The sequence below is a fragment of the Blennius ocellaris genome, assembly GCF_963422515.1.
Source record: "Blennius ocellaris genome assembly, chromosome: 4".
NCBI lineage: Eukaryota > Metazoa > Chordata > Actinopteri > Blenniiformes > Blenniidae > Blennius > Blennius ocellaris.
In genome coordinates this window covers 28315740-28332520 of record NC_137653.1, presented here as the reverse complement: position 1 = coordinate 28332520, position 16781 = coordinate 28315740, and the positions used below count along the sequence as shown (strand labels likewise).

Here is a 16781-nt window from a genome sequence, read left to right as displayed (position 1 = left end):
TGTGATGCCATGACATGGCTCTTACTCAGCTCCCTGTCATTTTGAAAAGCAACCGGTTCTTTGGAAACACTGGGAGTCTTGGTGGAAAAGTGGTAAAAGAGGGTTCAAAGTTCCAAGGGCTCAAAGTCTGTGGTCAAAACTGCCCCTTTCCCATTTGCCATGGCGTTGGTGGAGGCTGATCAATAATTTGGGTGTTTTCAACAGGCACAGGTCTATTTTAGGTGTCTGGGTCTTGTTTGTGAAATTCATGTAAAGAACAGAGTTTTGTGTCATTTAAAGAATTGGATCTGCAGTGGAAAGAGAATCATCTGGTTTTAAGAACCAAAGTCATTTACAGATGACTTTATAATTTCAATAGTCCAGGTCTGGATTAAACAACCCACCAACTTGAGTCTAACTGGAGGGTGGAGGAGTCACAGTCACGGCCTGAGTCTATTTTAAAGTGCCATGGTGTGTTTTAAAGAGTCCAGCTCATATTTAAGTGTCCAGGTCTATTTTTGAGAGTCTGTGTCTGCTTTAGAAAGTCTGGCTCTGGTTTGAGGACTCTGGATGTAGTCATGGGCTGCTTTAAGTCATCTTGCTCCTACACATGCCATCCTTCCTGGGAATTACTGTGTGATGCAGGTTCAGGAGGTGACAGACTTTTCCTGCAGTATTTACACCAAACTATACATGATGTGAATGTGAGGAAAGTTCAAGTTAAACATTTTTATCAAGAAGTTGAGCGGTATCAGCTCTGCTCATATTGAAATAGATTTATCAAACACCTTTGGTCTGATTTGCTCAACAACACATTTTGGTCACCTTTAAACTGAAACATCAATAATAATAATAATAATAATAATGATGATGATGGAACCAGATGAGTGGTTGGCTGGGGAGATATTTGATTCCTTCCCCACACACACCCTGCTCTCATGTATGTCTGCGTTGGTCTTAAAATGAGCTGTGGTCAGACACATTTTGCTGTCATGTGTCTCAGAACAGAGGTTCCACTATTGGTCTGAGGTGAATGTGGTTCCTTGTTATTTTAAGGTCAAACACTGCACGCAGGCAGGCGGCTCACGGATCATGTTCACTTTGCTCTTCACACTCAGAAAACATCAGGAGCTTCAGTGGTGTCACAATATGTAGATTATAAGATAACTGCAGATCATCTTTGCCCGTATGCCATTGTGTATGTGGAAATGGAACATTTGCATATTGAGAACAGAGCAGTTCCACTCCGGCAGAAGATGTTGCTGTGTGCTCTCTTATCATTCAGAATAAGAAGCTGTCATATAGAAAACAAGCAAATGGGGAGTTTTATAGAAAGTGTTTTTGTTAGAGTTGGTTGCACACATTTGAAATATTAAAGAAAATGTGCAACCCTGCTTCAATCACATTCTAGACTTTGGACACAAACTATGTTTAAGCAGGAAAAAGTGTTCCTGGGTGCACTCAGTGAAACTGAGCCTTTACTGCTTGTTAAAGATTCTCCCCGTTGTAAATGAATAATCAGATCTTGAACTTAATGAGCGAGAAGCTCCACACAAGAAGGACCTGTAATGGAAAAAGATTCTTCCAAATCACTGATTCCAATCATTTTCCATCAAGCTGCCACCACCTTTTTGATATCTGATTTTCCAAATCGTCATCATGAAGACAAACCCAGCAGGCTTCGGATTAAAAGCAAAGGGAAACTTTCCAATTGTATTTTTCGATGTGTGAAGTCTCATATTACAGGTTGTTTAACACAGTTCTTCAGACTCTGGACCTTGAGGTTGGCAGTAACAGGATTCAATGTGAGGAGCAGAAAAGCTACAGAAGCACAGTGATTAAATGTTACTACCTAAACCTATATGTGTTAAACGATGCTCTCCTGTCAGAAAGCAGATCAATAATTGTACGAGAAACACACAACAAGAACCTCCCCTACATTCCTCACATTGAGTGTCTGTGGACGTGTTGGCAGATCACATTACGTCTTCTTCCTCCCTGGCTTCATTGATGTGTATTGGAGACTAATGCAGCATGTGGCTTAAATCTATCAAGTCCACAACAATTGCTCGGACTGACCGTTCACATTTTTCCTTAAAGGCTGCTACACACTGTGGTTTTCTCTCGTCACAGACAAACGAGAAAAATCATGAGAGAATCGTGGCAAAGTCATTGTTCTTTGCTCTAAATCGGTGATCCCACGTTGCACCGTGAGACTAGTTAAATTTGTCTTGCGATCTGTGATAAAGTTCAGACAGTGTCAGATATTTGTGGTGGTGGCGTCTGCTGCTGGGACGTGTTTACGTTTACATTTAGTGTGTTTTGTTGGCAGATGAAAGACTGTAATGGTAAATGCTGACGTGAAATGCTAGTAAATGCTGACAAGTACTTAAGTCAAGCTCTTTTTAAAAATTGTCATCACAAGTTGGCCTCTCTTTTTGAGCCACGACCGCATCCATATCCTCTCCAAGTGCATCCATTCATGTTTACGTTTGTTGTTTATGACGTGTTATTCTTGTGAGATCACGTATTCTTGCAATCGCATCGACTCACAACGTTGTAGGAGTCGGCTTGTGCTTTCATTGAGCAATCTACACAGTAAACTGTGTCGTTTATTAGATTGGTGTCATACAGTGCGACGAGCTGTGTGAAAATCAAACCATGTGCAGGAGCCATAACATTGCAAGCAGTGCAAGATCAGCTGATGCAGGAACATGTTTGCCTCTCGAGCCACATCACCTGGACAAGACTGAACTGTTTATAAACCTACAAGAATCAGTTTTCAACATACATCCATATTTGGTTTTGAAATTAAAAAATGAATCGAATTGTTTCACTCACGGCTTTTCAAAGTGAAGCTTGTTCGACCAAGGCCGGATTCCTCCGTGTGAACGCTCCTCCTGATTCACCTCACCTGTATTCAATAATAGAATGTGGTTTTGACGCCTGTAAACCTGTCAGAATCCAGTGAATCTGAGAAGATTAACGATGTTGGTTTGTGGCTGGAGGGTGAATCTACTGTGGTGTAACCCTGATCCTCTTTCTTCTCTGCAGACGACATGGACGCCGTCCCGGTCAAGCAGTTCATCAAACATGTTTCAGAGCTTTACTCCAACAACCAGCGTGGATTCTCCGAAGGCTTTGAGGCAAGTTTGCAAAACTCTGCAGGAACTACTTTTGTGTTGTTCTGAGCTGTAAACCTGGAAATTAGATTTTGGATTTAACTATTTTACCACCTCAGTCCAACAACTCGGATTGTGGAAATGCTGTGCAAACCAGGTCAACTTCATTTCTCAAGCCACAGCCTCGCATGAATAAAAATAAACAACAATAATTTAATCATTTCATTCAGAGGAACTGGACTTTCATCCAATCAAAATAGAGATTAAGCATTGCAGCAACCTGTTTGGTGATATTTGTATGACTTGGCTGCTGGTTAGTGACTTCCTGTCTGACTTCCTCTTTCTAAGGAAAGATGACTACACTGCCACCTCGTGGTTCAAATAGGAAGCACTGGAATGTGTCTTGTTGGTTGTTAAACATGGTCGATATTTTAAAGTGAGAGGAAAATATTAATACAAATGCACATTTCAGTGCAGACACTCATTCTGTGCTGTGGTCTGCAATTTTCTTGGAGTTATGAGTATTTTTCTAAGTGACAGAAAATTACTTACTTTGGATGTTGAACTTAAATCAGACCAAAGAAAAGGTACTTTTTCTTAATTTCTCCCCAACCTTTGAGCGAAGTACGTGTTCACTTGTTGCTCAGCTATGTTCACCGGCTGGTCTGCCCACTGTGTGCCGAGTTGTGTGAAATAACACTGGAGAGCAGCGTGACTGGAGCTGTAGAATCATGAGCTTCAAATAAAGCTGAGCTAATTCTCCATTTAGTGACATTGGCTTCATAAACGTATTAATCAGCACAGTGTTTTAGTCACTGGGTACTAAAACCAGGCAGTTTTGTTTTGCGTTGAGATTTTCAGCGTTTTGAACAAGCTGTGGTGAAACATTCACACACCTGCATGAGATCAGCAAATTCTCTGATGGTTCTGATAAACTAACTGCAGAATGCATCGTAGCAAGTTTCTACATCATGCTGCCACATGGTCAACACAACCCGTGAGGTTTCCAACGCGCAACATATTTACGACTGCATCGCTCAGAGATCCTGAGAAAGTGTTGTGGAGAGAAATACATGAAAAAAAACCCCAACCAAACAAGGGAAGCACTTCAAGGTTCTGTGCCGTCTCAATACACTCCCACGCCAAATAAATGATGAAAGCAGCGATGGCAGCATATAATGAAGACAAAAGGCCACATATTTCTCCATTATGGTTCGCTGAGAAAATAAGAGGAGAAGTTTCAGCCATGGGCAGTTTAGTTATAACCCACACAAAATATATTTTCTCTTCATTCTCACTTGTCACATTCCCTCGAGTTTTTGCATTCCTGGTCCGAGCTGGAACCCCTGAATTAACAAGCTGAGAGGAAAACAGGGCCCCTCACTGTCAGCCTGCCTCCTCCCGCTCCCCTTTACCCCAGTTCTCACTCAATGGTCACTGGGAAGAGCCGCATGGAGGGCAGCCTCTTCTCAAATTAAATTATACTCACCCCACATCCTCCACCAGCGGCCCCCACAGCCTCCACCAGCAGCCCCGCAGCCTCCACTAGCAGCCCCGCAGCCTCCACTAGCAGCCCCACAGCCTCCACCAGCAGCCCCCACAGCCTCCACCAGCAGCCCCGCAGCCTCCACTAGCAGCCCCACAGCCTCCACCAGCAGCCCCGCAGCCTCCACCAGCAGCCCCGCAGCCTCCACTAGCAGCCCCGCAGCCTCCACCAGCGGCCCCGCAGCCTCCACCAGCAGCCCCGCAGCCTCCACCAGCGGCCCCACAGCCTCCACCAGTGGCCCCACAGCCTCCACTAGCAGCCCCGCAGCCTCCACCAGCGGCCCCACAGCCTCCACCAGCGGCCCCACAGCCTCCACTAGCAGCCCCGCAGCCTCCACCAGCGGCCCCACAGCCTCCACCAGCGGCCCCACAGCCTCCACCAGCGGCCCCACAGCCTCCACCAGCAGCCCTGCAGCCTCCACCAGCGGCCCCACAGCCTCCACCAGCGGCCCCACAGCCTCCACCAGTGGCCCCGCAGCCTCCACCAGCAGCCCCGCAGCCTCCACTAGCAGCCCCGCAGCCTCCACCAGCGGCCCCACAGCCTCCACCAGTGGCCCCACAGCCTCCACTAGCAGCCCCGCAGCCTCCACCAGCGGCCCCACAGCCTCCACCAGCAGCCCCGCAGCCTCCACCAGCGGCCCCACAGCCTCCACCAGCGGCCCCACAGCCTCCACCAGTGGCCCCACAGCCTCCACTAGCAGCCCCGCAGCCTCCACCAGCGGCCCCACAGCCTCCACCAGTAGCCCCACAGCCTCCACTAGCGGCCCCCACAGCCAAATTATCATACAAATTATTTTTTTTCCCTCCCTAAAACAGTGATTGAAGAAGTTAATGACTAAGTGTGCAACAACTGCTGAACTCTACAAGTTAATAGGTGCTTGAGTGATAACAAAGATGACAAATCATGTTCCGAATGGGCTTGAAAAAGTGTACAAAAACATTCATTGTGGTTTCTCTGGCTGCACCACAAGGAAAATATTTATGCCTTGTTGACATGACTAAGATAAATGTATGCTTGTGAAATCCTGCACTCTACCTCGAGCATTCTACCTCTTTCAGCATTTCTTTCAGCAAAATGTATTGACTGAAAGGTTTTGTGTCTTAGACTGTTTTTTACATTATGGGTCACTTCTCCTCTGCTATGCGTTTTTATTATCAGATTAAAAAGCCAACCTCCACTGGTGCTTCAGTTAGACAACAGATCCTGAGGCCATTTTTACATTTCTGACCACATGCCAGGTCCAGAACGGACGTGACCGTCACACCTTCATGTAGAGTTGTGTATGAGCATGAGAGTGTGGTAACATCAGCGATAGGTTTAGTGTCTGCACGTGTGTGTCTGTCTGTCTGTCTGTCTGTCTGTCTGTCTGTCTGTCTGTCTGTCTGTGCACACGTGCGCGAGTGAGTAATCCTCTGTTGATCACGTCTGCGTGACATCACCTCCCGTCAAATCCTCTCACTTCCAGTTTCACCTGCAACCTAATCCGCTACGCCCCAAAATAAACCCCCTCCCCCCCCAATTAGTGTGATGAGCCCATGTTTAATGGTGCTAAAGCGGGGCAGTTGGTGTGTAAAGCTCCAGAGGACATGAGACAGAGGGGTCAGAGCCAAATCCAGCGCCGAGTGAGCGGCCAACAGCTGTTAGCCTGGCAACAACTCCGCATTAAACCCCAACATATATTCACAGGCGGCGACGCCCGGGATCGCACTCCGTCACTTTTAGGACTGTCGGCAAACAGGCAGCATCCACACAGGAGAATAATTATAAAAAATATGTATAGGAAGTAAACAAGAAAAGATCTCCAGGGTGAAGTCGGTAATTTATTTTGGGTCTAAAATTGCCCATAACTCAAGCTCTAGTCAATTTAATGTTGCTGTTACACTCCGGCATGTTGTACCGTGCCCTCAGGTCAAGAAAATAAATGAATATGCCAAGCAAGGGATGTGGTTTATTTAAGCACAGGGCATAAAGGCAGCAGGAACACTGGGTGCAGGAGAGAGAGAGAGAGAGAGAGCTGGAATCAGACAGGACAGGTCCAACCAGCTTTTCTGCAGTGCAAAACAAAACCTGTGAATTATGACAGGGAGCCACATACATTTAGAAGAAGGCAAAATGTACCATGAAAAGTATTTCCATAAGGTGAGCAGTGTTGTTTCCTATAAATGGTCCCTCAGATGTCACATTTTTGCTGCCACAATCAATAAAAGGGGGAAATGAGCCGTGTTAAGAGCTCCTAGAGGCGCTTTTCTTCACTGCATTGAATTAAAGGCGGCACTGAAGGAGAGGTCAGGGGCTCGTTACAACTAAAATCTTTAATTAGATGCATACTCTGTGTACATAGGTGACATTTGGTCCTGTGGGTAGTGCTACAATTAAGTTGCTGGAATCCAGAAAGTGACGGGTTTCACTCCCGAAGGGGCTTTGCTTTGTGAAGGAAGTTTTGTACTAATTTGTCAATTTTTGGTTTCCTCTCCTCAGGAGGTTCAGCGCTGCACTGCTGACATGGACATCACATCGGAGCACTCGAACCACCCGGACAACAAGCACAAGAACAGATACATCAACATAGTGGCCTGTAAGTTCATTCAAACCCGAGCCGATTTTCAACCACTGACACCGTCACAGGGGCGTCGAACATTCAGTCCCGATGCCAAAACTGGACTGGCAGAAGGTGTAACACCTGCAGGGAGGGGAATCGCAAACTGGTTCTGGTTGAGCACCAGTTCCCGGTGTACAATTCCTTGGAATTGTTTGCTAGTTTGTAAGTGATTCTCTTGTCGATTGCAGTGGGTGTGGATGATGCCACCACAAATGTTTCGTAAAGTACATTTACACTATGTTCACGGTAGCCACGGCAGCCCCGTTTGCCCAGAACGGGGTGCGCCATGGGATTTTGGGCCAATTTTTTGTTTTTCAAGTCTTGACAAGTGTCCTCACGGTCCGTCACGGTCCGTCACGGTCCGTCACGGTCCGTCACGGTCCGTCACGGCAACTGAGGAAGGCGTGGCACGTTGTTGACGTTCTCTCGAGGCTTTATCCAGCTGAAACCGGACACCGGGCTATTTTTAAGCACATTTATACCCCCAAGGGCAGTGTTGCCAAATTGGGATGGTGATTAAAATTTGGGCTGCTCTTGTCGACATTTGTCTAGTTTTTTGGCGCCATGTCAGACCGGAGTAGAGCGCTACTCGTTGGGTCCACAAACCATCACACTGCAGGATAAGCCGCGGTCGAGCGTGATGAAACGGCTACCATACACCCGAGCTTGCCGTGAGAACCGTGACGAAGCGCGGCACGATGTGATACAATGCAAAGCACCCGTGAAACACCCGTGAAACACCCGTGATAGAACGCGCATTACACGTAACAGGACGTCAAAAAACATTATAAAAAAGCTTCCGTCCCACGACGGACCGCCTCCAAGTTCAAGTCCGAGTTTAGTGACGGTCATCCCGTGTTGCTACGGGCTACTAAGGTTCTCATCCACGCCGTGGCCGCCGGGGCAAAATTTTTAACAGTTTAAAAATCACCCGCGGCAATCACAACCGGTTACGTTTGCCCGTACCGCCCCCCCTGCGTTGTCTGACATCCATCCTGTTTTGTCCAAAGGGACCTGAGCAAGCTCCACCACGCCTGTGGTGACGTCACTCCCCGGTGCAGCCAGCAGGAAACATGGCGCCCAAGTGGCACAAAAGTTTGGTTCCATTTCAGGAGAAAGGACTACGACAGGGCAACTTGCGCCACTTGCAAAGTGGTTCAAAATGTCCTCCCTTTTCATCAAAGGGAGGAAACATGACCAACATGCATTTGAACACCGCAGTGAGAATTTTGAATGAATGCAGCATTTTCAATCGGCCGTGAATCTCAACCCAGCAGACGCGACATTAACACGTCCTCTGCTGGTTATACTGCTGATATAATTTCCAAATGAGAACCGATGAGAGAATCTATAAAGAACTGAATCATTAAGCAGAATTGAAAACGGAATCAGGGACATACATTTCCCATCCCTATCATAACTTGCACGCTGTGGAAATGATAAAGAACACGTTGATTGTACTCACATATAAAACACTGCTGAGACGTGAGTCAGTGGAAGCTTCTTCCTTGATGAAGCATCAAAGTGACACCATGAGGCTGAATCTGTAAAAACATGCAGACTAAAGTCTTCTGGACATTTCACTGTGTTTTACATCAGAAGGCATGTTTAAAGATGAATAAAAAACTGTATTTCTATGCGACATTTAAATCTCTGAACTAAAACAAATGACATATTGATTCAAAGGTCATTGTTGAGCCTTTCTAATGTCTCTTGTGACTGAAAACCACATTGTAGGGACTGTAGATTGACAACCAAAGCTTCCTAAATAAAGAGTAAGATTACTTAGTTATTGAGAAAAAGGTGGCTTAGTCACAATGGTGGCTACTTTTCACATACTAGTTCCTCTAAACATCACCGTACATGATCCTGTGAGTCACTCACACTGTTACACCACCATGCACTCAAGCTCTTTTAACTTTTATCCCTCTCAAGAGGTCAAAAGGTTTGAAGGTGGAATTAGGTCAGGATGCATTGCTGGTCACTTCTGAACGCGTCATGATTTCATGAACTTTGGCTTGTTTTTCTGCTCAAAGGAGTCAGACTGGTTTCCCGACACTTCTGAAGACAGTTCACAATGAAATGTCTTCATGATTAGATTGTTTCTTCGATTTGATGAATTCTTCAGGTGCCAGAGGTAACAGAGGAGCCCCTCCTTATGACGGTCCCTCCGCCATGATTCACAGTAAAAAGGCTGGATTTGTCATTCAGGGGTTCTTGAACAAACTGATGTTTTGCATCGTTAAAGATGATCTAATTCCTGAAATATTCTAAATCCTGTCTTTAAAACCAGAACTTTTCTGAGCAGAGTTGTTTCTATTTTCTTGTGAAAACAGCTGCACACTTTGTATGCATGTGTACCTTGTATACATATTTCTTTGGTATAAAGATGTTATTTCCTTGCATATTTGTTAACTGAATAAATCAGTGTAGGTTGATTTTGCCAAAGCCTCAAACAGCATTGTTCATGTTTTTTCTTCTAACACAACCACTTTTGAAAGGAGCAGGTTGGCCTGTGCCGATCGCCTCTGTCGGGGGTTTTAAACATGTTCGTGGGGCAACGACGGCTCACCAGACAGCCGTCCTAACCTATTGGTTAAGGATTGTGCTTTTAAAGTGGCAGAAATGAGAACAGTGACAGGTAATATTTACCTGAGCTCAATGAGTTCACATGGTCTAATCTAGGCTAAAAACTGTTGAAGAAAATAAAACTGTGAGAATTGCTACAATCTCAATTTATTCTCTATGAAATTGTTAAAACTACTCAAATAATGCTAAAACAGAATATAGTGAAAATTGTTAAACTAAAATTATTGAAATTGCAAGTGCAAGATTTTGTATTTTTTTTCAGGAAAAGAAAAATAGGAAATTCGGTCAATGGAAATTGGGTAAAAATGGAAAAGAAAAAAAAGGACAATTAAAACAAGAAAAAGGGAAATCAGGAGAAAAGGTTAAAAAAAGACACAGAATGCTAGTATAGCTAAAACTGCTCTCACCCCGAGGAAATACACAGCAGTCACAAGTAGTAAAACAGCTAAAATAGCCAAGATGCATAAAATAGTTAAAGTGAAAAAAAAGAGGAAAAATCTCTAAAAAGGGCTACAAAGCTCCAAATATCATAAATGATCTAAATTGTACTTCTGACACTGTATGAATGCCCAATTCTTTTTTTATAGCAATATTTCATATATGGTTTTTCTTCGTTTTAATTACATTTTTGTGGCTCCAGACAAATTTTATTTGGTGGAAAATCGCCAAAACAACTCTATTGGTCATAAAGGCTTCAGACTCCTGGCATGGACTAATGAAGCCACATGGATAGAGGAGGAAGTGTCTTTGAGACATTTGACCAAGTCCAGTTGAATAATTCCATTTACATAGAGATCCTCCCACCTGGACAAACAAGAATAAAAGAGAGACTAGATCATCTTTAAAGCCCCAAACAAACCAACAGGAAACCTCCATTCCAGCAGCACTCGGCCTGCTCACATGCTTACTTGAGCTTGTAGTTTGACACCAGCCTCATACTCTTCCTGTCACATTTTGTAATTTTGTTGAATATCTTTCAGGTTTCAAGTCCCAAAACATTTTCAAGACTGGCTACATCAGTATTGATGGGAAGAATGAAGTGAAGCGATCACTAAATGCCAAGGTGGCTTTCTTCTACGGAGCATAAATACACTGAGAGAATGTCACAGTGCTGCTCCGTAGCGGATCAGACTAAAGTGACCTTTTGGCGTAAAGCTGTTTTTTTTTAAAGTTCAGGCATCTGGATCAATAAGACTATTGCTGCAGTTTTTGTTTGAGCTGAGAATAATGAACAGCAAAGTGGCCATCATCCGGTGGAAGAAGTGTTGTTCCTTCTTTTAATAAATCATCAAAGTTTGTCCCGGGTTATTGAACAAGCGATGGAATTGAACCCACAGCTTTTTTTTTTTTAACCCCCTTTTTCTTCTTTTTCTTCTATCCCCCCCACACAGATTTTTCTCTGCAGTGTGTCAGTGGTTCACTTCACATGGTTTGATTCTGCCTTCAGGAACCTTTCTGTGTGGAGATTTCGTGTTCTCCCTTGTGCATCTAAGATGTTTCTCCCACAGTCTGAAACCTGTCGGTGTAAATGTTGGTTTCGAAGCGTTCGCCGAGAGATGGACTCTTCATGGCGTGCCTCGCCCTTGGCCTGATCATGATGGGTGACCTCTGGTACTATTTGGGCAACATCAGAAGGCAGAAGCCACCAGTTACAGACCCCCATGGCACTGAAGCCCTTCTGCACAGTGTCCGTGTTCGCCTGCAGTGAATATTTCATGCTGAGACTCCATCAGCCATTGCACTGCGGCCAGAAGCAGCTCAGGCTTGTGTTTGCTGAGGACAAAGAGCAGGCGCCGGGTTGTTTGTGTGGCCATAAGAGAATCCCGGCTGCTGCTGCCCAGTTTGATCACTGCTTCAAGCACCAGGGTTGACATGTGATCTAACGTCTCCATGTGGACGGAGCGGCGGCAAGGCTACGCTCACTCTTCCTGCTCTGTCTGCTCCTCAGATGACCACAGCCGGGTGAAGCTGAGGCCGCTGGCCGGGAAGGACTCCAAACACTCCGACTACATCAACGCCAACTACGTGGACGTGAGTGCTTCCTCCAGGGGGCGTCAGATGCTGACGTGTCATCAGGAGACTCCTCATGTTGTCATTGATGACCACAGAGCCTGAACACGTTGAGGAATGAAAGTGTGATAATTGAATTCATCCTTCAGGGTTATAACAAGCCCAGAGCTTACATCGCAGCCCAGGGGCCCCTCAAGTCCACCTTCGAAGACTTCTGGAGGATGGTGTGGGAGCAGAATACTGGCATCATCGTCATGATCACCAACTTGGTAGAGAAAGGCCGGGTATGTATTGACAACATCACAATCCTAACAATAAACAACTTAATTTATCAAGATACAGTGTTTTACAATGCCTGAAAAATATTGAACATACAGAACATTGTAGGTAATACACAACTAAACTAAAACACAGCAGGAAATATATCAACAAATTTGATTATCTAAACTGTCAAATGTAAATTTAAATGATGGAGATTTTTAACCAACATGGACCAACACTCTGTCTGCGGATTCACGATACAAGAAACTGATCAATATGAAGGAATGTTGAGTAATAATGGATTGATTTTGATTTGTGAGAATGATCACAATGGCATTTTTAGGTATGGAATCTCATACTGGGATTACAGCTCAGCCATAGACATGATATAGACACTTGTATGACTGCTGGAATATGTTTAACATCACCACCATATTGGATGAGGATTCGTTTTGCTCCCTTACATGATGATTCTGTATTCATCATCCCAGATCACGACTACTTGTCTGCCGTCTATCAAGCTGAACTGGTACATATTTGTTGTGTAGTGTAGCATATTATTAGTATTTTCATTGTGTAAAGACCAACTTCCTCAGTGCACTGGAGGAGGAGAAGGTCCTCATCCAACATGGCGACTAATGAGGTGTCTACATGATTACACCATTGATTTCGTTTTGTGGGAAATGGCTTATACATAGAAATACGACCATCTTGTAACCAGAGACTGGTGATCTGGGTGCAGACAAATTAAAAGAACTGAATGAGTGGACCCTGACGTGACGACAGTACGATTGATGAGCCACTTCCTGTCAGTTAATGGTTTGATCTGGTTCCACAGAGGAAATGTGACCAGTACTGGCCGTCGGAGAACACGGAGGAGTACGGCCAAATGGTGGTCACTCTGAAGAGCAGCAAAGTTCACGCCTGCTACACCGTGCGTCGCTTCACACTGCGCAACACAAAACTCAAAAAGGTGAGAAGAGGGGGAACAGCTTTGTTCTTAGATGTATTTATTTATTGGTTATAGAGCTAAGACAGTTCATATTGTCAGTCCTTACTTGTATTTTTAAAAAGCAACACATTTGAGTCCATGCAGTCTAAAATATTAAATATTATAATATGGTATTTTCTTTGCTTAAAAAGGGCAGGCGCTTAAGATTAGGCAAGTTTCTTACTACCACTTTTTCACACTTTTAACAAACCTTTTGACCCTTTTTTAGTGAGAGACACGAGCAAAAATGAAATGAACACAAATTTACCTCGCAGCTTCTTTTATATCAAGATGTCACCACAGATTTAAAAAAAAACAGAAATCTTTCCACTGCTCCATCAGATCAGTAAGGAAGTACAAGCTTCTGTTTATTTATGTTGCTTTTTTTTTAACTCACCCAAAAATCCATAATTAAAATGAAGGAAAAGATTCTTTCATGAAAACACGTCACTGACCAGAAGCAAATTTGAAATAAATATTGTCCTTTACCTCCTTGATGCACCTCAATCCAATGTGATCCATCCATCCATCCATCCATCCATCCATCCATCCATCCATCCATCCATCCATCCATCCATCCATCCATCCATCCATCCATCTGCATAATCCCTACATTAATCTTTCATGAACCCATCCATCCATTAATCCCTCCATCTATCCATCCTTTATCTATCCATCCGCATAATCCCTACATCCATCCATCAATAATCCATCCATGTAATCTATTCCTCCCTCCCTCCCTCCCTCCCTCCCTCCCTCCCTCCTAAATAGAAATCTAATTTCTTCAGCCAGCATGCTAACATAGCTAGCCTGGGTTTACTGATGTGTGATTCATGCAGCAATGACAGAAGTCCTTTCTTTTCCGTGCAGGGTGGAAAGGGGAACGCTAAGTCTCGGGCTCAGGGTGAACGCACCGTTCTCCAGTACCATTACACCCAGTGGCCCGACATGGGCGTGCCGGAGTACACACTTCCTGTGCTCACCTTCGTCCGCAGGTCCTCGGCCGCCCAGACGCCTGAAATGGGCCCCGTGCTCGTGCACTGCAGGTAGCGTTCCTCATTCCTGAGTTCCTCTCCTCCGATTAGAAAACACCCAGAACAAGCGAGTGTGTCTAAAGTCGGCTCAACACATGCAAAAGACGTTCACTTCAACTCAAGCCTTTGTATTCCAATGCTTCGAGCAGCAGCCTTGGTGAAGCTGCAGTCAGACACCAGCTCATATTGAAGGGTGTGTTACAGTCAGGCAGCCGGGGGGGATTATGGGTAATTGCCCACTGACTGTTGCCCTGAGGGGAATGAGTCGGGAGCTCGCTGCTATCACCTGCACTGTAATGGATGATAATAAAGTGTCACCCTGTAAACACAACACTCATTACCACCATCTCATAACAAGACACACACACACACACACACATTATGCAAAGCACGTAGCAGGCAGTGACACACTCCTCACCCTCACTCGGTGGCTTTAAAGCAACAGGAGACATAAAGTCCTGAATCTATAAGTAGAGTACAAGAACTAGTTGCAATATCACAGCGACATCAGCTTATTATGCTTTCTGTGCTTTCTGCATTGTTCCTTATCTTGTTTGGAGCTTTTGCTTTCATTACCCGGTCTGCAGCGCTATTGGTATGCTCGTCTACTTGCGGTAAAGATGTTGCATTGATCAGAGCCGGCTGCTCTCTGGGCCTCTCGCTTGGCATGCAGGCCCAGGTTTCACACGTACATACTGATTGTGGCTTTCCTCATCAGCTCTGTAACTGACTGCTGCCGTGTTGTGTTGCAGCGCTGGAGTCGGCCGGACAGGGACCTACATCGTCATTGACAGCATGTTGCAGCAGATAAAGGACAAGAGCTCAGTGAATGTACTCAGCTTCCTGAAACACATACGAACCCAACGCAACTACCTAGTCCAAACCGAGGTTGGTATCTGCATCCTGGACGGAGCCGAGGGTCCACATGTGTCATTGATGGTTTGCACTTGATACTACTGGCCAGATAGACATCGGCTACATGACATGTTCACGTTATGTTTTGGTGAAATGTGTTCGAAAATGAATCATGAATTAATATTATTCTGCTGGGCTCAGAAATCGAGATGGGTTTACTCTACTTCAGTCCTCTGGTAGTTTGTAATGATTTGGAATGATACATAAGAAGAGAGGTCATGGAACCACGAGGTTCGGTAATCATAAAAGTTTAAATGTTGTCTTGATGGTTTATAAATCGAGGCAGAAGGGTATAAGTATTGATGTAAAGGTCTTTCTGCGTGGAATCAATACATGACTCAAACTCACTCCATTTCTTATGCAGACAGTGTAAATGTGCCAAATAATTCATGTGAAATGTTTTGAAGTTCTCAGTAGTTTGTGAGATGTAGAGGTTTGGGATGGATGGATGGATGGATGGATGGAAAATTCCACAATTAGACGGATTATGACAGACATCTTCTCTACAGACCAAATACCATTTTTAGCACAACTATTTTATCAATCTATATAGAATGCACCTGTGTATGTTACCAATTTATCTTAAATTGTATTCCAGTGAGTTAGTCTGAGTCCAGCTGGAAGCTGCAGCTTTGGATTTTGTGAGCAGCCGTGCTTGTTTTCAGATTCAAAGCCTTTATGGTTCTAAAAGTGAATTTGATACAAGCTGAACTTTAACATTGCTTTTATTCATAGAAAACATCAAGCAAATCAAAGATTGTTTGTAAATGTTGCAATAAATGTTGACGAGTGGCCAGACTTTAAAAAGAAACAACTGGCCTCCATTGGGATCAATACATTCAATAAATGGTCTGTAGTCTTTGGTCTTTGGTTATACAGCAAATCTGTACCACTTTAGTAGTTTCACTGCACTTCACTTGGTTGTACACACACACACTCGGAGAGAGAGAGAGATAATAATAGTCGTATGTAAGTGTACAAAACACATGCAGCCGTGTTTATTTCGATGTAACCCAAAGAAACATGCATTTTATTGATCATCTTCCAAAAAAAGACTGCATATCCCAAACATTCAACGGTAATATCAACTGTATGAACATAATGAAAACCTACAAAGATGTGTTTGAGTCATTTTACGACAGAAATGTGACTATGCTCCAATCGGATGCCATTTTAACTTCGTCACAGTTGTACCTTTAAAAGTCAACCCAGTAGCTCTTGTGCTCCTGCTACTAATACTGTATACATCACACAGCAGCAAAGCCCTCAGCACAAAAAGAGACATTCAAACAGTTGTCTAATCACAGAACTATAAAATATACAAATGAAAACCTGAAAAGAAAAGAAACATTCAAAATGCTAACCTGCAAAACAAAAACAAAAAACCACTTGCAAAGCCTTTGGACTGCAATGGGAACTGTTGCCAGGTAACATAACGTAGGAAATATACAAGCACATCAAAATGATCATATTCAACATGATCCCAGGTCTTATTTACATAGAAATGTTTACAGTAACATAAACTACATGGAGTTAACCTGAAACAAATACAAAAGTTTCCCAGTCATACATCCTGACAACATGTTGCTCCACCGACCCTGAACCAGAGAAGTCTGGTAGAAGAAGATGCATTTCCCGAGACATCTGCTTGTATCTCCAAGGTGGCAGGCATCAGGAAAACAGACGTTGAAGCTTGTAGTATTCTGTCCGCTCGGCTTCAAATTTGTCAGGAAAA

At 44.1% G+C, this 16781-nt stretch overlaps 1 protein-coding gene across 1 annotated transcript in view; it reads left to right on the top strand.

Annotated features, from left to right (window-relative positions):
- LOC308129099 (receptor-type tyrosine-protein phosphatase gamma-like) overlaps positions 1–16781 on the top strand; it is a gene marked incomplete at its 5' end in the record, with an annotated part of 494500 nt that overhangs the window by 467131 nt on the left and 10588 nt on the right. Inside the window, 7 exons of the mRNA XM_080494877.1 lie at positions 3034–3125; positions 7126–7222; positions 11784–11866; positions 11995–12129; positions 12945–13079; positions 13968–14143; positions 14884–15019. Of these exons, the coding sequence (XP_080351003.1) occupies positions 3034–3125; positions 7126–7222; positions 11784–11866; positions 11995–12129; positions 12945–13079; positions 13968–14143; positions 14884–15019 (854 nt within the window). The remainder of the gene's footprint in view (positions 1–3033; positions 3126–7125; positions 7223–11783; positions 11867–11994; positions 12130–12944; positions 13080–13967; positions 14144–14883; positions 15020–16781) is intronic.